The 22,289-nt window shown below is 42.0% G+C and overlaps 1 protein-coding gene and 1 long non-coding RNA gene across 7 annotated transcripts in view; one reads left to right on the top strand and one right to left on the bottom strand.

Annotated features, from left to right (window-relative positions):
• The window catches only part of ELOVL2 (ELOVL fatty acid elongase 2), a 79,830-nt gene extending 79,311 nt beyond the window's left edge, over positions 1–519 (bottom strand). The window contains exons 1-2 of one of the 2 annotated variants that reach the window (XM_037737831.1): positions 381–485; positions 230–330 (exon numbers count right to left, since the gene is read on the bottom strand). In XM_037737831.1, the coding sequence (XP_037593759.1) occupies positions 230–232 (3 nt within the window). In that variant the 5' untranslated portion in view covers positions 233–330; positions 381–485. Of the gene's footprint in view, positions 1–229 lie in introns of both variants that reach the window. The other variant, XM_017526674.2, reaches the window with a different exon arrangement.
• The window catches only part of LOC108302937, a 29,067-nt gene that overhangs the window by 313 nt on the left and 6,465 nt on the right, over positions 1–22,289 (top strand). The window contains exons 1-2 of one of the 5 annotated variants that reach the window (XR_005199867.1): positions 91–171; positions 4,570–4,756. This is a non-coding gene — a long non-coding RNA (uncharacterized LOC108302937). Of the gene's footprint in view, positions 1–90; positions 172–613; positions 834–2,647; positions 3,081–4,569; positions 4,757–22,289 lie in introns of those variants that run through there. The other 4 variants (XR_005199866.1, XR_001824600.2, XR_005199865.1 and 1 more) reach the window with 4 other exon arrangements.

Raw genomic sequence — 22,289 nt, 5'->3', positions numbered from 1 at the left:
GGACAAAGTTCCCGAGACCAGCGGGCCTCGGGCCGACCCGCGCGCCCCCCGGCCCAAACGCTCAGCTCCCGCTCCCCAGGCCCGCGCGGACCCGGCCCCTCCGAGGGTAGCGGGTTCCAGCGGCGAACCCGCAGCGCCCGCACAGCCACCCGCTCGGCCCTTTCCCGCCCGGTGCGTGGGTCCAGGAAAGAAAAAAAGCGCGGCGGTAGCGGCGCGCGGTCCCACTCACCATGATCCGCAGCGGCTGTGGCGCGGCAACTCGGGCGGGCGGCGATGCGCTGTCCAGGGTAGCCGGGTCGCTCTGCCCGGCGCTGTCGCGGCGCCCGCGCCGGTTACCCTCACCCACGCCCACGCCCGGCACGCGCACGCCCGCCCGCGCCTCCCCGCCCCCTCGGGCTCGCGCCGCCGCCGTGCCGCGCACGGATCCTCGGGGCCGTTTCGTCCCCGCCCCCTCGCCCACAGGGGCCTCGTGGGCAGCCGCGCCTGTAGGGCGCGCGGGGGAGGGGCGCAGGGCTAGCGAGGCGGTGCCCTCCTCTTCTGCGGCCCCGCGCGCCCCCTCCTGGGCGACCGGCCTCGCTCTCGCGGCCGCGGCGCCCCCTGGCGGCCGGGAGGTGATTTGCAGGCCCAGCCGGCGCCGGTTGCGCGTGGCGGCTCAACGTTCGCGGAACCCCACGAGGACCCACCAGCTGCCCGAATCGGCGGCGGCTGCCGAGATTGGCGGCGGCTGCCTGGGGGAGAAGGAATAGTGTGCCGGGCAGACACGCTGTCCTGCTTCCAGTTGGGCTTCGTGGGTTTGAAGCACACGTTAGGAGGAAATGGCTCTGTTCGTGCAGGTTTGCGGGGTCTGGGTTTCTTAGGTTTAGGGGGTGGCGTGGGTTTCTCTGGGGGTGCGGTGGGGAGCAGATCAGTTCGGATAACGGTCCTGAGCAGGAGGCCCTGTCCCCCTCCCGGCCTGACCCAGGGCTTCCAGTGGACGCTACCGACGGTGAGCGCACTCTTCACCGTGAACAGAACGGTGCACTTGTAATTAATTTTTGTGTGTGGCCCAAGTGAAAGATGTGGGAAGAATTGGACTTCGCTGAGTATTACATGAACTTTCCTCCATTTCACCCTTAAACTTGGGAAGTTGGTGGCTCCCTTGTGTATCCACAGCATTTTGGGAGGCTGAGGTGGGCTGATCACTTGAGGTCAGGAGTTCGGGACCAGCCTGGGCAGCATGGCAAAACCCCATCTCTTAAATCAAAAATACAAAAAATTAGCCGCATGTGGTGGTGCGCGTGCCTGTGATTCCAGCCACTCGGGAGGCTGAGGTGGAGGAGCGCCTGAGCCCAGGAGGTCGAGGCTGCAGTGAGCTGAGATCGTGCCACTGCACTCCAGCCTGGGAGGCAGAATGAGACCCTGTCTAAAAAAAAAAATTAAAAAAAAAAAAGGTGAGCTTGTGAGGCTTATGTGGTAAACATGATTATTGGGGTTGAGAACAGCAAGTGTGGATGTGCGCGGACGTACCTGCCCGATGCACTTCGCATCCCACACCTGGGGTGGTACGGGCGCCCTTGCAGAGTTTTGTGCAGTAGCAGAGTAAGGTAGGCTCAATCTTAACTGTCATACAATCACCTAATATACAGTTTCCTAATGGAGAGTTTTTTTATGTTATATAGAAGTTCCTGTAGCTGAAATGGTAAATGTTAGGCACATGTTTGTTTATAAAAGGTGGATGACTTTATGACCATGAACAGGTAGATTAACCTGGTCTGATAAAGCCTTGGGAGACAGCTCTGCCACATACTGGGTGTGTGGTATTGGGTTGGTTACCTAAACTCTCTGTGCTCCAGTGTCCTGATCTAAAAATTGGGATAAAATAGCACTTACATGACATGTGGCTGTTAGAGTTAAATTAATATGGCTAAAATGCTAGAAAAATATCTGATACCGAAGTACTAGTATTGGTTTGTTATCAATTTTGAGAGTCAGAAAGTGATATTCTATTTAATGCTGGTATATTTTTATAAAAAATGTGACCCAAATCAAAGATACAATTTGATTTCAGCTTCACTTACTCTCTTTGTTCACTCAGCAAAGATTTCAGTACCTACTATGTGCTAGGCATTTTGGTAAGAGCTAGGGAGTTTTCAGAACCAGTGATGATCTCTGTTATGATATTTGGAGACTTGAAGGAAATTCACACAAATAGTCTTCAACTATTGTTTTTCCTTGGTTAACAGTATTATGGAATGATCTTCTTCCTCTTCTTCTTCTTCTTCTTCTTTCTTCTTTCTTCTTCTTCTTTCTTTCTTCTTCTTCTTGCTTTCTTTTTTTTTTTTTTTTTTTTTGAGATTGAGTTCCACTCTGTCGCAGAGGCTGGAGTGCAGTGGCTAGATCTCGGCTCACTGCAACCTCCACCTCCCGGGTTCAAGAGATTCTCCTGCCTCAGCCTCCTGAGTTCCTGGGATTACAGGCGCCCACCACCATGCCTGGCTAATTTTGTATTTTTAGTAGAGATAGGGTTAGTCAGTCTGGTCTCAAACTCCTGACCTTGTGATCTGCCTGCCTCAGCCTCCCACAGTGCTGGGATTGCAGGCATGAGTCGCTGCACCCAGCCTTTGATTTTATTCTTTTTAAAGCTTGTTTTTATTGTCTATTTTACATGTGTTATATTTTGAAAGCTATATAAAAGTCACTTCCACATATTTTGGATATTGAATGATAAAAACTCTGGATCTAAATTTCATTGTATCACTAATCCAATGCAATAGAATGTGAATTCTTAATCTAGATAGTGATTTTTAGACATTATTGTGTATAAATAACACCAGAGGGTTTAATACAATACAAGGATACCTGAGACCCATCAAGATGATCTCAGGTACAGACCAAGAATATGAATTTTTTTTTCAGTTTTGCTTTTGGATTAATATTTGCTGTCAGTTTCACATCACAGGAATTCAAAAGGAGTATCTACTTCATTCTAGAGGCATCTGTGACCCTGCATAAAGCATAATGGAGTCTCTGTGGGTCTTGAAGTGGTGAAACCTCCATTCCCAAGGAATATGGATTTTGAACAAGCACCACAAATGATGCTGGTGCAGACAGGCAGTCCATGGACCATATTTGAGAAACTTAATTCCATTATCCATTCAGGGAAATCTTCAGTCTATTTTTCTAACAACATAAAGGGAAGAAAAAAATTTTTAAGTGACAACGGACCTTCAAGAACCCTGCTGCGGTTGCTTGCAAGAATTCTATCATTGATGTCATCTAGACCTTGCAAAGCACACCAGGTAAACATGGGGAAGGAATTCTTTTTTTTTTTTTTTTTTTTTTTTTTTTGAGATGGAGTCCCGCTCTGTCACCAGGCTGGAGTGCAGTGGCCCGATCTCGGCTCACTACAACCTCTACCTCCCAGGTTCAAGCAGTTCTCCTGCCTCAGCCTCCCAAGTAGCTGGGATTACAGGTGCATGCCACCACGCCCAGCTAAGTTCTGTATTTTTAGTAGGGACAGGGTTTCACCATGTTGGCCAGAATGGTCTTGATCTCTTGACCTCGTGATCCACCCACCTTGGCCTCTCAAAGTGCTGGGATTACAGGCATGAGCCTCTGTGCCCGGCTGGGAAGGAATTCTTAAACTTTGAATTATCCCTGTACTTCCACATTACCATTTAGCCTGATAATCATTATTATTATTTTACTTTTATTCTGTAAAACCACATGTAAAACCACAAGGCCAGAAGGAGATCTAAAAAGTCATCTATATCTTATCTCTTTCTTGAAATATTGTTTGATGGCTTTCCCTATCACTACAACAAAGGAACAAATGAGACAGCAAATGCCAGAGGGTCTTTTCCCCACCAATATTTTATTAAATAGAAAAAGGAAGTGGTGCCCAGGCTTAGCAGCTCATGCCTGTAATCCCAGCACTTTGGGACGCCAAGCCGGGTGGATCACAAGGTGAGGCGTTCGAGACCAGCCTCGTGGTGAAACACCATCTCTACTAAAAATACAAAAATTAGCTGGGCATGGTGGCAAGCACCTGTAATCCCAGCTATCAGGAGGCTGAGGCAGGAGAATCGTTTGAACTCGGGATGTGGAGGTTCCAGTGAGCTGAGATTGCACCATTGCACTCCAGCCTAGGAGACAGGGTGAGATTCCATCTCAAAAAAGAAAAGAAGTGGTTCTACCTGTATAAACACAGGACTGGAAAGGTACCTTAACCAAATATAACTGTGAAAGGGTCTTCACTGGATATAACATGAATTCCCGCTTATCTATCAGTGAAAAATTTAACATGCCATCACTTACATGATTTTATAGTATTTAATATCATTGTTCTCTTGTATGGATTACCCAAAAGCTTGAATCTGCTTATGTTTCTTTAGCTGTACTCAAGACCATATTGAGTGTGTGTCCAATAACATAGACTAATTGTGTGTTTGGTACTTACGTGGATGTGGTGCTATATAAATATAGCATAATCTAAGAATCTTAAACCTAAAATAGCATAATCTAAGAATCTTAAACCTAAAAATAGAGATCAAACTGATTCTCTTTCTCTCCCTCTGTCACGTATCTTAGATTTTGTGGGTGAAGAAAGTGTGTCTCAGAGGAGTTAGAGAAGATCAGTTAATAAATGACAATGCTACAGCCTGGAACTCCTATTTGGATCCTGGATCTCCTATCTCACTCAGCCTGGGTGAGTATTCTGTGTCTCTACTGCCTCTCCAGTGCCAGTCTGCCAGCCCTCATCAAAATTATGAAGTAGGTAAGCTTTGTTTTGGGGGAGTTTAATCTCCTTTTAGTGTGGTTCCCTTCTGAAGCATCCCTTCTTTTGATATACCTGGCATCTTTCTGTTTTATCTTGAAAAAATTCTCACTTATAGTGTATTGTGACTTTAAATCAATCTACTACATTTCTTAAAGTATTTGTACTTTTAGGGCAGTTGTAGGAACAGACTCTGGAATCACATCCTTTCCTTGGCCATGTGCTCTACTTTGTGTAAAGAAAGCTCCACACCTGTATGAGTTTAGAAATGAAAAATAACAAGATAAAGAATAAAGAGCAAGCCCAAACGAAGGCACATTGACTCTGGAAATCACCTCCTCTTCTGCTAGAATGAAAGCAATGTAAATAAGAGACTAGACTAGCAACTCATAATTATCATTTTGAAGTCTATGATTTTCTTGCCTGTAGTTAAAACTTGGTCAGAAATAGCTGATCTGTAGCAAATGATTTTTACAACATTATGTAAAATTGGTTTTTTTCTGAGATGAGATCTCTTTTTTTTTTTTTTGAGCCGGAGTCTTGCTGTGTCTCCCAGGCTAGAATGCAGTGGCACAGTCTCAGCTCACTACAACCTCCCCCTCCTGGGCTCAAGCGATTCTCCTGCTTCAGCCTCTCAAATAGCTGGGATTACAAGTGCATGCCACCATGCCCAACTGATTTTTGTATTTTAGTAGAGATGGGATTTCACCATGTTAGCCAAGCTGGTCTCAAACTCCTGACCTCAAGGGATCCGCCTGTTTTGGCCTCCCAAAGTGCTGGGATTACAGGGGAGAGCCACCACGCCTGGCCAAGATGAGATTTCCTTATGTTGCCCAGGTCGGGGGGCTCAAGAGATCCTCCTGCCTCAGCCTTATGAGAAGCCAGGATTATAGGTGCATGCTACCACAAGTCATTTTCATTATTATAAGTTATGGAAGATGTTATTGTTATTCACCTTAGACTGATTGGTCTTGCATTTTCTTTCTATTGTCATCAAGAACAACAGTCTTCAATGTGAAAACCGTGTATGCCAACAAATAATCAACTCAAAAATTTTGTCAACTTCACCCCAAAGTAAGGAATTTAAATGTACTAAGAAATCATCAGGTGGCCAGATGCAGTGGCTCACGCCTGTAATCCCACCACTTTGGGAGGCTGAGGCAGGTGAATCACCTGAGATCAGGAGTTCGAGACCAGCCTGGCCAACATGGTGAAACCCCGTCTCTACTAAAAATAGAAAAAAATTAGCTAGGGGTGGTGGTGGAATAGAAAAAAATTATAGCTAGGCGAGTAGCTATAATCCCAGCTACTCTGGAGGCTGAGGCAGGAGAGTCACTTGAACCGGAGAGGTGGAGGTCACAGTGAACCAAGATTGTGCCATTGCACTCCAGCCTGGGCAACGAGCAAAACTGTGTCTCAAAAAAAAAAAAAAAAGTCGTTAGGCTAATAAAAATAGCTAGAAAATATAGTCCTATTTAAACATACCTAACGCATTATTATATTTGTCCTAATTGGTATTCAATGAGGATACAAAATAAGAACAGTCTCAATGATGTAAACATTTTATCTTTCCAGTAAATTGGTGAGTTCACCTTATAGAAGAAATAGAGATGAGGAGCCTCAGTGATCCTCAAGAGTACAAGTCTCAATTATGTGCATTGTTATAACCTGAGCAGCTTCTTCAATGTCTAGAAAATAGAGACTAAAGCAGGGGTGTCCAGTCATTTGGCTTCCCTGGACCACATTGGTCTTGGGCTATGTATAAAATATACGAACACTAATGATAGCTGATGAGCTAAAAAAAAAATCACAAAATAATTAAATAATGTGTTAAGGAATTTTATGAATTTGTGTCGGGTCACATTCAAAGCCATCCTGGGCTGCATGTAGCCCATGGGCCGTGGGCTGAACAAGCTTTGACTAAAACCATTCTATAATTAGTACAGAAGTTGTAGCAGGCAGCCTTAGCTTTATAACTTCATCATTCTGTAAGCTCAAATGTGATATATACAGGTAGCTATTGGGTATCCAATAGAAGCCCAAAATTATGCTGGGTAACTTACAACAGTAGGTCATTTAATCCTCACAACAGTTCTGTGACTAGCCCGAATGTACAGGTGAGGGACCTGAGGCTCAGAGAGGTTCAGTAATGTACACAGGGTCACATGGTTAAGCAGCTGGAAAGTAGGAGAACCAGGATTCAACCTGGGGACTGTTGGATTCTTTCCGGGACACCATGCTGTTTTGAATAATCCTATCTTTAAGAATCTTTGCAGACGTGTCAGAGAAACTCACTTTCTTCAGGTCATTTACTTGCTTATTGAGGGTCCATCACTTACATGACACGGGTCCACCATGACCCTAGGAGAGCTTCATAGCATTGGTAGAAGGGTGGGGTTGAAGCAAAATGTTACGCTCATTAAGGTTGTCATAGTGGCTTAAGGACAGCCTTCAGAGATCTGTAGGTTAATTTCGCAGTTACAGTGAAAGGGACATCCTTCTGCCTTGTTTGCCAAAGGAGCAAAAATACAGGTGAATGTCACTGGTAAAAGAGCAGATAAGGTGTGAGCCTTCTGGCGATTTTATTTATTTTTCTTAATTATAAAAAATTTCAAACATATACAAAAGAAGACAGAATAATAATGAATCCCAATGCATTCATCATCTGTCTTAAAAATTACCAGCTCATGACCCATATTGCTTTATCTATATCCTACCTATTTTCCCTCCATCTATTAGTTTGAAGCAAACTACAGATATAATAATAATAAATAATTTTGTATGTATCTCTAAAGACAAGGATTTTTTTAAAAACACAATCATAATACAATTATAATACCATAAAAATCAGATTTCTTAATGTCTTGAGAGACAATAAGTGTAGGCTGGGTGCAGTGGCCCACACCTATAATCTCAGCATTTTGGGAGGCTGAGTCAGGTGGATTACCTGAGGTCAGGAGTTTGAGACCAGCCTGTCCAACATGGGGAAACCCCATCTCTACTAAAAATACAAAATGTAGACAGGCGTGGTGGCAGGTGCCTGTAATCCCAGCTATTTGGGAGGCTGAGGCAGGAGAATCGCTTGAACCCAGGAGGTGGAGGTTGCAGTGAGTCAAGATGGTGCCACCGTACTCCAGACTGGGCGACAGAGCAAGATTCCACCTCAAAACAAATATAAAATAAGTGTACAACTGTCCAATTAGGTTTATGTCTTTCTTTTTAACACCGCAATTGCCTGATGTGTCTTATAAGCCTCCTTTAATATCTACATCTGTTCATCTCTTTTCTCGTAATTTGTTTGTATTGTAGAATTTCCAACAGCCTAGATTTTGTTGATGGCATCCCTGCAATGGGAATGCCATAGTTTAACAAGTGCTCTGCATTCTGTATGTTTGCAAATTGGCTCTAGAAGCTTGATCAGATTCAGGTTAGATTTTTTTTTTGGCAAAAATACTTCATACATGTGTGGTGCGCTTTTCTACCAGGAAGCACAAAATATCTGATTATCCACTTTTTCTATGATGTCTAGGCATGCTCAGTACTGCATCCAGTGATTCATTAGGGCAGAAAAGCTGTGATATTCTAGCTCTACGTTGCTTTTTCATTTATTAGCTAGATTACTTTAAAGAAAAACATCCCCAGTAGACTCTTTGGTTACCTACGGGGTATAGTTTGTATAGGAAAGGCAGGATAAATGCCAATTGTGAAATAAAGAGCTGATTCATTAAACAATGTAAAAATGCAGAGAACAAGTTCAAAATTTAGACATGAGATAGATGAAGAATAAATAGCATTTGGAAATACTCGTGCTAACTGCCAAAATCAATAATGCCACGTTGACTGTTGTTGCCCAACTTGTTTTTTACATCATTCATGTTCTACCTGAAATCAGAGTGACTCTTTCAAAGAATTCTTTTTATTTATTAAGCTCTGAAAAGGAAAAAAATTAACAGAAGGCTTTAACATGATTGGTCCTTTTCAAGGGGATAGGGCAGAGTTCAGGAGAGTGAGTCAGGAAGCATTTGTCTAAAATCTTGTTTGGTGACCTCATTGAACTAATTGGATGGAAAAGTACATGTGATAGTAATATCAGGACGAAATATCATCCATGTCCAATCTTTAACTAGTTCTGTTAAAGGTAAATTTACAATTAATTCTATCAGTACTTCACCTTAGTTTGGTATTTTACTTAAAATGTTCATTTTGACTGCCTTTTTAGTTTTGGTCACACAGTAAACATCTGGTAAGTATTTGAGACAGACTGGCCTTTTGTTATTTATCCCATGCCACCTGAGATTACTATGACATTCTAAAGAGAATTTCATCTGATTCAAAGCTCTTTGAAAAGTATATTATTTTATTAGATAATGGAAATATAGTCCCTGATTAAATGCCAATTTAATAATATATTTATATAAACAATATTGTGAAATAAATGTGGTCATTACTCTTTTGAGACCTGCACCATGCCAGCATTATAAGATGCTTGCAGGTCAGGTGCAGTGTCTCACGCCTGTAATCCTAGCGGTTGGGAGGCCTAGATGGGAGAATCACCTGAGGTAAGGAGTTTGAGACCAGCCTGGCCAACATGGTAAAACCCCATCTCTACTAAAAATACAAAAATTAGGTGGATGTGGTAGCAGGCGCATGTAATCCCAGCTACTCGAGAGGCTGAGACAGGAGAATTGTTAAGGTTGTCATAGTGGCTTAGGAGAACCCAGGAAGTGGAGGTTGCGGTGAGCCAAGATTGCGCCACTGCACTACACACAAACAAAAACAACAATCACATTTGTTAAGCACAGTGGCTGCTTTGAACTTTGTGTTTTGTAGTTTCTAATATTTTCTCCATGTTTCTGATAGTGACACTGAACGTGGTATGAGCAGTGAAGAAACTGTTGCCTGACTAGTGCCCATAGGATCTGTTGAATTCCAGTAATATAAACAATTCAGTGAGCTGGGAATTAACGTCTAGGAAACTTACATATGTTGGAGTCTAAGAAAGGTTAGCTGGCAAGAATGGCGACAAATATTACCAGTGATAGAAGGTTTAGCTTATTTACAGTTTTCTCTATTTTCTGTCCCTAAAAGGATACTTACTTCAATTCATGTGTACCTATCCTGATCGTTCTTCCTGTAGTGAAATTGAATGAAGGCTGGTGATGCTTCCAGTTGATTTGTGCTCACTTGCTCTTTTACGTTAATGTCTGCAGCTTTAAAAGGCAGTACACCAAGCCTGGTGCAGTGGCTCATGCCTGCAATCCTAGCTATTCAGAAGGGTCTGAGGCGGTGGGGGACTGGGGAATAGCTTGAGTCCAGAAGTTCGAGGCTGTAGTGAGCTGTAAACGTGCCACTGCACCCCAGCCTGGGTACCAGAACAAGGCCCTGACTCTAAAAATTAATTAATTATAATAAAATAAAAAGCAATGCACCAATAGCTAGACATCATGGTGCAACAATTTATAGTCCATAATTTCTAGTGAGCTGAAGTCACTAAATTCCTGAATTTGGATGCATAGGCATGATTAAGGACCTCACATTTGGAGGATGACCTCTTTTACCATGCAACTTTGGACTCACCCTGCTCCCACAACCCTCATCCCGCCTCCAGCCTCTAGCAAGTATTGCATAGCTTTGGACCTTGCTAAGTGAACTTCTGCTGGTGGTTACACATAGTTTTATCATTAAATAGACTGTCAACCAGACTATATCTTGGAACTTTAGCATGCTTTCTCATAACAGTACTCAGAACATGCTTATAAATGCAAAGATCTGACCACCTCTGAATTTCTTTCTTTTTTTTGAGAGGGAGTCTTGCTCTGTCGCCAGACTGGAGTGCAGTGGCACGATCTTGGCTCACTGCAACCTTCGCCTCTTGGGTTAAAGCAATTCTCCTGCCTCAGCCTCCAGAGTAGCTAGGACTACAGGTACCCACCACCACACTCAACTAATTGTTGTATTTTTTTTTTTCAGTAGAGACAGAGTTTCACCATATTAGCCAAGATGGCCTCAATTTCTTGACTTCGTGATCCGCCGCCTCACCTCCCAAAGTGCTGGGATTACAGGCAGGCGCCACCATGCCCGGCCATGAATTTCTTAAACACTTTATTATTTATTTATTTATTTATTTACTTATTTATTTATTTGAGACACAGTCTCACCCTGTCGCCCAGGCTGGAGTGCAATGGCGCAATCTCAGCTCACTGCAACCTCTGTCTCTCAGGTTCAAGCAATTCTCCTGCCTTAGCCTCCCAAGTAGCTGGAATTACACGTGCCCACCACCACGCTCAGCTAATTTTTAGTATTTTTAGTAGAGATGGTGTTTCACCATGTTGGCCAGGCTGGTCTTGAACTCCTGACCTCAGGTGATCCACCCACCTCGGCCTCTCAAAGTGATTGAATTACAGGCATGAGCCAAGTGGCCAACACACACTTTAAAGCAAACTGATAGCCTTCGGAACTAGCTGGGAAATAGGTCAACAGCCTTTATTCCACTTTAGGAAAAAGAAAACAATAAATAAGTGGATAAAAAACCCAATCCATGTTTCATTGAGATTATTCAAGATTCTTATTCTGCCAGAAGATAGGCTGAAAATTAAAATTTAAAATATGACACAATGGAGACCGAGTACATAATCTCAAAGGCCTCTGAATATGACCTGGCAAAATCTTCAAGAAAAAGAAATGTAAGAGGAACTTTTAATATTTACTTTCTACAAACTCAGCACTACCTCCTGAGTAGCTGGAATTATGGCCATGAGCCACTGTACTCAATTTGGTAGTGACAAAAAGAACCAAGGAAATTAACTCTTAGCATTGAAACAAAGCACAAACGCTTTCTGTAGCCAAGTTGTGGTATTTGAGTAATGATATCAGACACATGTCTTTATTAAGGTCATTAATAGATATGCATCTGTACTCTGAGCATTTGTTAGTATTGTCTTAAACTTACTGAGTGGCCACCAAAAGTCTTTTTGAGAGAGGAATTTTTTAATGGTAACTTGTCATTTCTGCAATCTTACCTATATTGGCTAAATCCATCCCTGCATTAAGCCAGATCTTTAGAAAGCTCAGGACATGGACCAAATCAAATTGACCCCTACTAAATTTTTTGCTCTATTGAACTTTGCAGTGTACTATCATTTTATGTTAAGAAATACCAGAAGAGGCTGGGCGAGGTGGCTCACGCCTGTAATTCCAGCATTTTGAGAGGCCAAGGTGGGTGGATCACCTGGGTCAGGAGATGGAGACCATCCTGGCCAACATGGTGAAACTCTGTCTCTGCTAAAAGTACAAAAATTAGCTGGGCATGGTGGTGCGCACCTGTAGTCTCAGCTACTTGGGAGGCTGAGGAGGAGAATCACTTGAACCCGGGAGTTGGAGGTTGAGTGAGCCGAGATCACGCCACTGCACTCCAGCCTGGTGATAGAGCAAGACTCCGTCTCAAAAAAAAAGTCCATACAACTTATGTTTATCTGACTTTACTATGTATGTTTGTAATGGAATAATTTTCACTTGCTTTAATTACTACAGTAATCATCAAAATGAATTCTAAAGAGTTAATCAAGTAGTGGTGTACCTTTGGCAAGACGAAAACTCGTTCATTAATTCATTTTCAGCAGGTATTTTTGAGCTCTTTTCATGTGTGTGGTATTTGCCACTAATGTGTCTTCAGCAAAGAGTCTCTTTAAATTTTTTGCCCATTTATTATTATTTTTTTCTTACTGAGATTTGAGGGTTCTTCACATATTCTGCATACAATTCCTTTATCTGATATGTATGATACAAGTATTTTCTTCTATGACCTGTTTTTTTCTTTTTCTTAACAAAGCCTTTCAAAGAAAAGTTCTTTGAAAGGCTTTGTTAAGTTTTGAGCTTAGTTGTGAGAGAGCTCAAGCCAGTTTTGTTTTTTTTTTTTAATGAATTGTACTTTTTGTGTTGTATATAAGAAATATTTGCTTCCCAAGGTTACAAAGATTTTCTTCCTGTATTTTCTTCTAGAAATTTTGTAGCATTAGGTATTACATTTAGGTCTTTGTGATTCATTTTCAGTTAATTTTTGAATAGGGATATGGGATGGGTCAAAGTTCCTTTTTTCTCTTTCTTTTTTACACAAGTTTTCAATTGTTATAGTACCATTTGTTGAAAAGACTATTTTTTTTATTTCTTTTTTCTTTGTTTTTTGAGACAGAGTTTTGCTCTTGTTGCCCAAGATGGAGTGCAGTGGTGCAATCTTGGCTCACTCTCTAACCTCGCCTCCCGGGTTCAAGTGATTCTCCTGCCTCAGCCTCCCGTGTAGCTGGGATTACAGGCATGCACCACCATGCCTGGCTAATTTTTGTATTTTCAGTAGAGATGGGGTTTTGCCATTTTTGCCAGGCTGGTTTTGAACACCTGACCTCAGGTGATTCACCTGCCTCACCAAGACTAATATTTCTTAATTGCCTTTGTACCTTTGTCACAAATGAGTTGACCATGTAAGTATGGGTATATCTCTAGACTTTCCATTCTGTTCCATTGGTCTATGTGTCTACCTTTTCACCAATACCACATTGAGTTGATTACTGTTTCTTTATGTTAAGTCTTAAAATCAAGTTTTGTCAATTTTCTACTTCCTATTTCAAAACTGTTTCGGGGTATTCCAACTTCTTTGGTTTCTCGTATAAATTATTGAATCAACTTGTCAACATTCCACAAAAAATCTTAGAGAAAGTTTGACTGAGATTGTGTCAAATCTGTAGGACAATTTAGGAAGAATTGACATCTTCACAATATTGAGTTTTCCAATCTACATACTAGTATATCTATATCCATTCGTTTAAATCTTCTTTGATTACTGTTTTATAATTCTAGTCACATCTTGCATAAATTTTGTTAACTTTATACCTAAGTATTTCATGTTTTTTCATGCTATTATAAATGGTATTTTAAAAATTTCAATGTGTAGTTGTTGCTAATACATAGAATTACAATGATTTTTATATATTGACATTCTATCTTGTGGTATTGCTAAACTTACTTATTCATTCCAGAAGCTTTTTGGTAGATACTTGGAGATTTTCTACATACACAATCAAGTCATCTGTGACTGTAGATGGTTGTTCTTTCTTTCATATATATATATATATATATATATATATATATATATATGCCCTTTTTTTCCCTTAACTCATTCTGCTGACTTGAGCCTCCAATATGTTGTTGAATAGGAATAGTGAGAGCAAACATCTGATGCCTGTTCCTGGTCTTAGGCAGAAAGCTTTGTTGTTTACCAGTCATTATGAAGATGGTTGGTAAGTGTTTGTTTTGTAGGTGTCCTTTATCAGGTCAAAGAAGTTCCTTTCTTTGGCTGGGCGAGGTAGCTCACACTTTGGGAGCTCGAGGCGGGTGGATCACCTGAGGTCAGGAGTTAGAGGCCAGCCTGGCCAACATGATGAAACTCCGTCTCTACTAAAAATACAGAAAATTAGCTGGGTGTGATGGTGGGTGCCTGTATGGCACGATCTCAGCTCACTGCAACCTCCTCCTCCTGGATTCAAGCAATTCTCCTGCCTCAGCCTCCCAAGCTGGTACTGCAGGCATGTGCCACCAAGCCTGGCTAATTTTTGTATTTTTAGTAGAGATGGTGTTTCACTATGTTGACCAGGATGTTCCCAAACTCCTGACCTCAAGTGATAGGCCCACCTTGGCCTCCTAAAGTGCCAGGATTACAGGTGTGAGACACTACACCCGGCCAGTGAGTACAAGAGCTAGCCCCATGTAATTCCAAGTTTTTCAGTCTTACCCAAAGGCATATCAGGTGGATCACCTGACGTCATGAGTTCAAGACCAACCTGGCCAACATGGTGAAACCCCATCTCTACTAAAAATACAAAAATTAGCTGGGCATGGTGGTGCATGCCTGTAATCCCAGTTACTTGGGAGGCTGAGGCAGGAGAATTGCTTGAACCCAGGAGATGGAGGTTGCAGTGAGCCAAGACCACACCATTGCACTCTAGCCTAGGCAACAGAAAGATACTCTGTCTTAAAAAATATAAAAATAAAGATTCATAAGTCTCCACTAGCTGATGGTATGGACTAGCAATAATAATTTTTCTATGTATATTCAACTAGTAGAGTTTCATGACATATAGCTTGCAACTTCTCTTCAGGTAATCTCACCAAGACTTCAGATATTCAGGATCTAGTAGCATTTTTTATTCAGTGAAAAAAAAATCTTTTTTTTTTTAAATATTTGTTCTTCATTCAAATTTCAAACTCTATTGTATGTTGTGGCAAAAGAGAGTAAAGCGTGCTTCATCCTCAGTGGAAACTAAATCACTGCTCTTTGGCTGCAAGCCTTTAGCTGGTGATGCACACAGATGGGTCATTGTTTCTGGGATTAGCAAGATGAGACTCCCTTGTGAGATGGAATAGAAGCCTGCCAGTCAGCCTTAGGAGAAAACAAAACTGACTGAGATCATGTGCTCATTAAGGTGGCTATCCAGGAATTTTCACTGTTTTTATTTACTTCCTCCAGCTTTTTCTCAAAGAAGGTTGCAAGAGAAAGCTATTCGTCAACCTGAGGAAGCATGTGCATCCACGGCTCAGTCGCTTGCGCTTGTTTTGTAGAATGATATGTTTTCCCTCAAGTTAGTAACTGAGATAGAGTAATGAAAAGAAAGATGACTTCCTGAAATACACACAAAAATAAAATACCTGCTATCAGGCAACCTTCATTAAGGATATTTACAGTGTAATTATTGTACTTCAGATGGAATAAGCAAAGTATTTTGCTACTAATATTCATTACTGGCCAGGCGTGGTGGCTCACGCCTATAATCCCAGCACTTTGGGAGGCTGAGGGGGTCAGATCACAAGGTCAGGAGTTGGAGACCAGCCTGACCAACGCGGTGAAACCCCGTCTCTACTAAAAATACAAAAATCAGCCTGGCGTGGTGGTGCATGCCTGTAATCCCAGCTCCTTAGGAGGCTGAGGCAGGAGAATGGCTCGATCCGGGGAGGCAGAGGTTGCTGTGAGCGGAGATCACGCCACTACACTCCATCCTTGGCAACAGAGAAAGACTTCATCTCAAAAAAAAAAAAAAAAATCATCGTTATTCATCTTCTTATTTTGCCAGTTGCTGCAGTCTTGACTTCAGATAGCTGAGTGTGTTCCTGGATTTGCCTTAGGCTAAAGGAGGGTCTTGATGCCCTGATGAAAGTTATACCACCTCTTTTGCCCTGGTTATGCTCTTATCTGGTGACTGGTCATGTGAGCATAGAAAGGCCCAGCTCCCTATGCCACTTCTGGAGCACCCCATAGGATGGAATGTGTCCTTCTCCCACTGCCCAGTCCTGCTTCCCCAATCCCTCATAGACATTGATCTCAGGAGCACTTCCCAGTAAATGTTCTCCATCTCAGAGACTGCTTCCCATAGGCAAATGGACCCACAACAATATATTCAGCAATTCACATGCTGAAATTCTAACCCCCATGGTGATGGTATTGGTGATGGAGGATGGAGCCCTTGGGAGGTGATTCGACAGTAAGGGCTCTGGCCTCTTGATTGGGATTTGTGTCCTTATAAAGAGACCCAATAGAGCTCAGCTCACTCCTTTCGCCATGTGAGAACTCAGCTAAAAGGTACCATCTGTGAACTAGGAAATGGGCTCTCACCAGACACTGAATCTGAAGATGCTTGATCTTGGACTTCCCGTCTCCAGGACTATGACAAGTAAATTTCTGTTGTCTGTAACCTACTCAATTTATGGAATTTTGTTATAGCAGCCTAAATTGACTAAGACACCAACTCAACAATTAACTTGGATTCATCTACACCCCCAGTTATTTCCTGTGTTATTTCAAAATACAGAAAATACTGGCCAGGTGTGGTGGTGCACACCTGTAATCCTAGCACTTTGGGAGGCCGAGGTGGGTGGATCACCTGAGTTCAGGAGTTCAAGACCAGCCTGGCCATCTTGGTGAAACCCCATCTTTAAAAAAAAAAAAAAAAGAGAGAGAGAGAGAAAATACTGTATTTCCTTTATTATTCCAAAGCAGATTCCATATATCATATTTTTATCTGTAAACATATCAGGATGTACTGTATCTTTAAAAGGTAAAAACCTTTTAAAAACCTTAACTGCAATACCACTGTTACACCTTTAAAAGTTAACAGTAATTCCCAATAACATCAAGTAAAGTCAGTGTTTACCTAGTTTGAAACAGGATCTATGTAAGGGCCTATAATTGTAATTGATTGATATGTCTCTTAATTTTCTTTTGATCTGTAACTTCTTTTTTCTCATCAGATGGATAGTTTTTAATCAGTATAATTTTTAACTTTCGTGATTACTGTGCTTGGATGTACAGTCCCTTTTTGTATGGACTGTAAACTCAGTCCTAAGACCTTATGGTAATACATGTGATACTGACAGTAGCTGCCTTTTAAGGCATTTTTGTGAGCCAGGCACTCATAGTACTTTGCATATATTATCTCAGTTAATCTGTGTAACAACCCTCAGCCCCATTTTACAGATAGAAAAACACTCCCATTTGAGATTTGGAGAGGTGAAGTAATTTGCCTGGGATCGCATAGTTAGTAAGAAAGAGAGCTGAACCATGTCATTCTGACTCTAGAGTTCATGTTCTCCACCTCTAGGCTACACTGCCTGAGTAAACGTATTAGACGTTAATGCCATGCTGAGTGAATGCTGAATTATTCTCAGTACTTTTGTGGGTGTTTGAAATTTTTCTTAGGTTAACAAAAAAAAAAAAATTGAATGCTGTCATAAAATGACCATGTAGTCAACCTAAATCAACAAGACTTCTGTGTACATGGAACTGAGGAGGAGCTGCGCAAAATCCATAGATAAATGATATTTGATCTTTGCCTTCCAGTTGCTCACAGGCCAAAGGTTGGTGGCAGGACACAGACAGATACAAAAGCAGGTTCAATGAAAAGTGGGTTCTCGGGAGTCCATAATAGAGCTGTAGACAGAAAGTGATGGAGGCAGAAAGGTCATTCTAATTTGGGGGTTTAGGGAAGGCATTTTGGAGAATGTGGGAGCTGCAAGGCCCTTAAGTGATGAAAAGGATATTAGCTAAGTGTAGGTGGATGAGGATTGAAGATGATGACTATTAAAGTATAATACCACATTCTAATGAAGTTCCTTTGGGGCTTCTCTTTTTCCCAGTTGACTATGTGGAATCGCACAAAGCATTCATTAAAGCTTTCTCCCTAGCTCAGCAACTTGCGACACAGGCAGATAGGAACTAAACTCTGACTCTGCCTTCACTGCCTTTCCAGGCAGGATTCAGGTTGGTGTGATATTAAGGTCATATCATCCACCTGTGTTAACTGCCCTTATCTGTTTAAGTGAGGCAGCTTGCCAGCTCTACCTTGTCAGGAGAGCCTGGGTTCCCAAGATGACCTGTTGTGTGCCTCTCTGATTACAACCTGGCTGCAACCCTGCATTGTTCTCGGTGAGCAGTGAGCCGCTATCACTACACAAGGTGGCCAGACCCTGTGCCTAGTGGCAGATCCGTCTGAGATTCCTTTTGGGTGTGCTAAGTTAGGAAACAAAGCTCTCCTTTCCAGTAGTTGGAGGGACTACTTCATTTATATCCTTATTAGAGAAACCTGCTTCTCTGGCTGTACCAGGCTGAGCAAAAAGGGTGTGCTAAGCAGCAAAGTCGTCATTTCCATTTTGTCACCTGCCGCAGCAGAAGCTCAGCCTCAGGCTGCCTGACCTTTTCCTAAGCCTAGTGTCTCCTGTCCTGCCTCCTCGCACATCTTGCAGTTATGTTCTCAGGAAAGTCAAGTAGGCTTAACATTAATCAAAGCCAAACCTAAGTAAAGGAGTAATCTACTACCCACTCTTCCCCTCCAAACCGCATGTAGCAGTGAATTCAAAAGCCACAATCAAAATATTTTTGTTATCCATGCTAGCAATTCTTGTCACTAAGGATGAAAGTTGAGTTGGTAATATAGCCTTCAGGCCCTCACTTTGAAGATATAAGAATAATGTATAAATCAATGTTGCTATATTATTTCCAATGAAATATTTGTTCATTTTTACACTTACATGTTTTATTTTCTTATCACATAAATAGCATGTGATAGTTATTAGCACTGTCCATGAAATATTTCTTGTTTTCCTCCAAGATGTACAATAGTATTATATTTTCTGAACTCTAGAAGTTACATGTGGGCATGCGATCTGCTGTATCGTTAAGACAGTGTGCGTGAAGGAAGTGGATGCCAGCTCCAGACAAACTTTGAGAGCCAACGCGTGACTGCCTTTGCTTTGCTTTCCCTTTGCCGCGGCGACTGGTAACTTTCTGGGTGATGGCTGCTCCTTTGGTCTGATTCACCTGGTAGATCCCCCAACTCTGTGATAGACACGCAGCACAGTTGGAAATAAACCCGGGAGGTTTTAAGTGACTGAACTGAGGTGGAATGTTACTGCAACGTCACCCAGCTTCATTTAACTGAAGTATAGGGTTTTTTAAAAAGTCTTCTGAGGATTAAAATGAGCCTCTAGATAACCTTAAGATAACTTCAGGAAATATTTTGGCTTGATGAGTGTGATAAAACACCCTCTACAAATTGGAGGGACTAATGATAATTTTGCCCATCTTTCTAAAAAGGCTTATTTTCCAGTCCCTTGATGACTTACATTATATGGCATAATATATAAATATTATGTATATATAACACATAATATAACCCCTTATAACAAGTTTTTTTCCCCAAAAACATTAAAAGTTTTACGAAGTATTAAAGCAAGTCAACATGGAGGAAATTGCCCTTGTATTTAATATTAAGAATTTCACATTTGGGTGGCTCACACCTGTAATCCCAGCACTTTGGGAGGCCAAGGTGGGCAGATCACAAGGTCAAGAGATCGAGACCATCCTGGCCAACATGGTGAAACCCCATCTCTACTAAAAATACAAAAAAATTAGCTGGGCACGGTGGTGCGTGCCTGTAATCCCAGCTACTTGGGAGGCTGAGGCAGGAGAATTGCTTCAACCTGGGAGGCGGAAGTTGCAGTGAGCCAAGGTCACGCCACTGCACTCCAACCTGGCAACAGAGCAAGACTCTGTCTCAAAAAAAAAAAAAGAATCACATTTGTATAATTTTGTTTCTAAGACCTCCCATGCTCATAATCTACAAGACTGGCCATTTTTGGTTAGATTTGCTGCAAGAACCTGAAAAAGACTGAGTTGACAAATCTATTGAACCAATGTATGCTAAGCTTCACTGTGTCAAATTTATATTTTAGCACCCTCTGCTGGAGAAACTCTATACACTTCTGATAAACACAGGTGATTTATGCCAAAGTGATCATTCCAACTTGTGTCTTAAATATAGGATTTGGAGAATGTTATTTAAAATCTGTACTAAAAGAAGCCTCTCCTTTAAGCAAATGGCCTTCTGACAAACTATTCATGCACCAGTGGTATTTGTCTCCTGCAGGTTCCCTAGAAAAAGACATATACATGCACATATAGTCATTAATGTGTTATAATTTACACATGGAAAAAGTAGAAATATGCTTAATGAAAATGAGAAATTTGTGATACTATGCTTTCTTCAACACAGCCTCCCCACCATGTATTCTTGTGATGAAGCGCACTTACCAGCCCCCAGTCTCTCTACAATATCTTCTGATTCATCTGCCAAATCACAGTACAAATTATGCCGTTCCTACTCATTCATTCAGCAAACCACGTGACAGACAAAGTGTTCAGTGGAGGGAATCCCATTTTAAGCTAAACATATTATCTCCTGTCTTAGTCTGTTTTATGCTCCTATAACCGAATACCACAGTTTGGGTCATTTATAAGGAAAAGAAATTTATTTCTTATAGCTCTGGAGGCTAGGGAGTTTAAGGTCAAGGGACTGATCATCTGATAAGGGCTTTCATGCTCTGTCACCCACAGTGGAAGCTGGAAGGATAAGAGAGCATGAGAGAGCAAAGGAAAGGGGGTTGAACTCATTTTATCTGGAACTCACTCCTAACCCACTCCCAAGGGAATGGCATTAATTCATTCATGAGAGCAGAGCCTCTAATCACTTCTTAAAGGTCCCGCCTCTTAATACTGTTAAAGTGGCAATTAAATTTCAATGTGACTTTTGCAGGGGACATCCAAACCATAAAGTATCTCTGTCCTCCGGGAGTTTACAGTCTTATTGGGGAACAGACTTTCCCCAAATGAAGAGGTTGGTAAGTAATTATGAACTGCAGGCTAGGCACAGTGGCTCACGCCTATAATTCCAGCACTTTGGAAGGCCGGGAGGCAGGTGTGGATCACTTGGAGGTCAGGAGTTTGAGATCAATCTGACCAACATGACGAAACCCCGTCTCTTCTAAATCATGGCAGGAGGTGAAAGCTGAGCGTAGTGGCATATGCCTGTAATTCCAGCTACTCTAGAGGCTGAGGGACAAGAATTGCTTGAACCTGGGAGGTGGAGGTTGCAGTGAGCCAAGATCATACCACTGCACTCCAGCCTGGGTGACAGAGTGAGTCTCTGTCTCAAAACAAACAAACAAAAAAGGAAGGCTGAGGCAAGAGGATTGCTTGAACTTGGGAGGTGGAGGTTGCAGTGAGCGGAGATCACGCCACCGCACTCCAATCTGGGCAACAGAGGGAGACCCTGTCTAAAAAATGTGTGTGTGTGTGTGTGTGTGTGTGTGTGTGTGTGTGTGTGTGTAAACTGTGATAGGTATTTTGAAAGGCTACTCTATATGAATATCTAATTCTATGAATATGTTAACCTAACTTAGCTGGCTAAGTCAGAAAGCAGTGTTTGGGCTGAGATAACCTGAACCTGGTGGACAGGTACTAACCCGCTGAAGAGGTGGGTGGGCTGGTGGAGGAGGAGCATTGCACACACAGAAAGCAGCAGGTGCACCACTCTGCGTCCAGAAGGGATGAGTGAAAGACAAACAAGATTCCTTCCTAAGAAGATCGGGGGAGTGTTGCTCTTTCACTTTAGAACAGTGGGAGCTGGTAAAAAGAAACAGATGGAAAGCAGGATAAATGGGATTGGCAATACACTTTCAGCTCTGTGTTTCAAAACAAAATTATTCTTACTGTGTTTGGGAGAAGAAATGACTGGTTGTATTTAATAGGAGTGGATTCCCTTTACTCTAGAATTGAACCTAGTGCCCAAGCATGACATGTAAGTTTCTCTAAGTGGGCTCTGTTTCTTTTCAATTTCATCATCACATGCTCTGTGATACTGATTGTTTCCTGAGAACATGTACTATGCTCACTTGAAATGCCCTTTGTTTCTCTCACTTTTCCTTTCTCTATCTATGGAGATGTCATTTATTATTAAAAGATCAATGCAAGACCACATCCTTTGGGAAGCTTTCTCTTTCTTCATCCCTACTCAACATGAATTCTGCTTCTACTTCCATAACATAGCATCTGAATTTCCAAACAAGACATATCACACTTCTCTCCACCCTGAGACTATAAAAAATACAAAAGAGACAATATCCTCTTTTCTCCCTCTGGCCTCCCCCCACCCCTGGT

The sequence above is a fragment of the Cebus imitator genome, unplaced genomic scaffold (genome assembly GCF_001604975.1).
Source record: "Cebus imitator isolate Cc_AM_T3 unplaced genomic scaffold, Cebus_imitator-1.0 Scaffold43, whole genome shotgun sequence".
NCBI classification, from domain to species: Eukaryota; Metazoa; Chordata; class Mammalia; order Primates; family Cebidae; genus Cebus; species Cebus imitator.
This window is presented reverse-complemented; position numbering and strand designations above follow the sequence as displayed.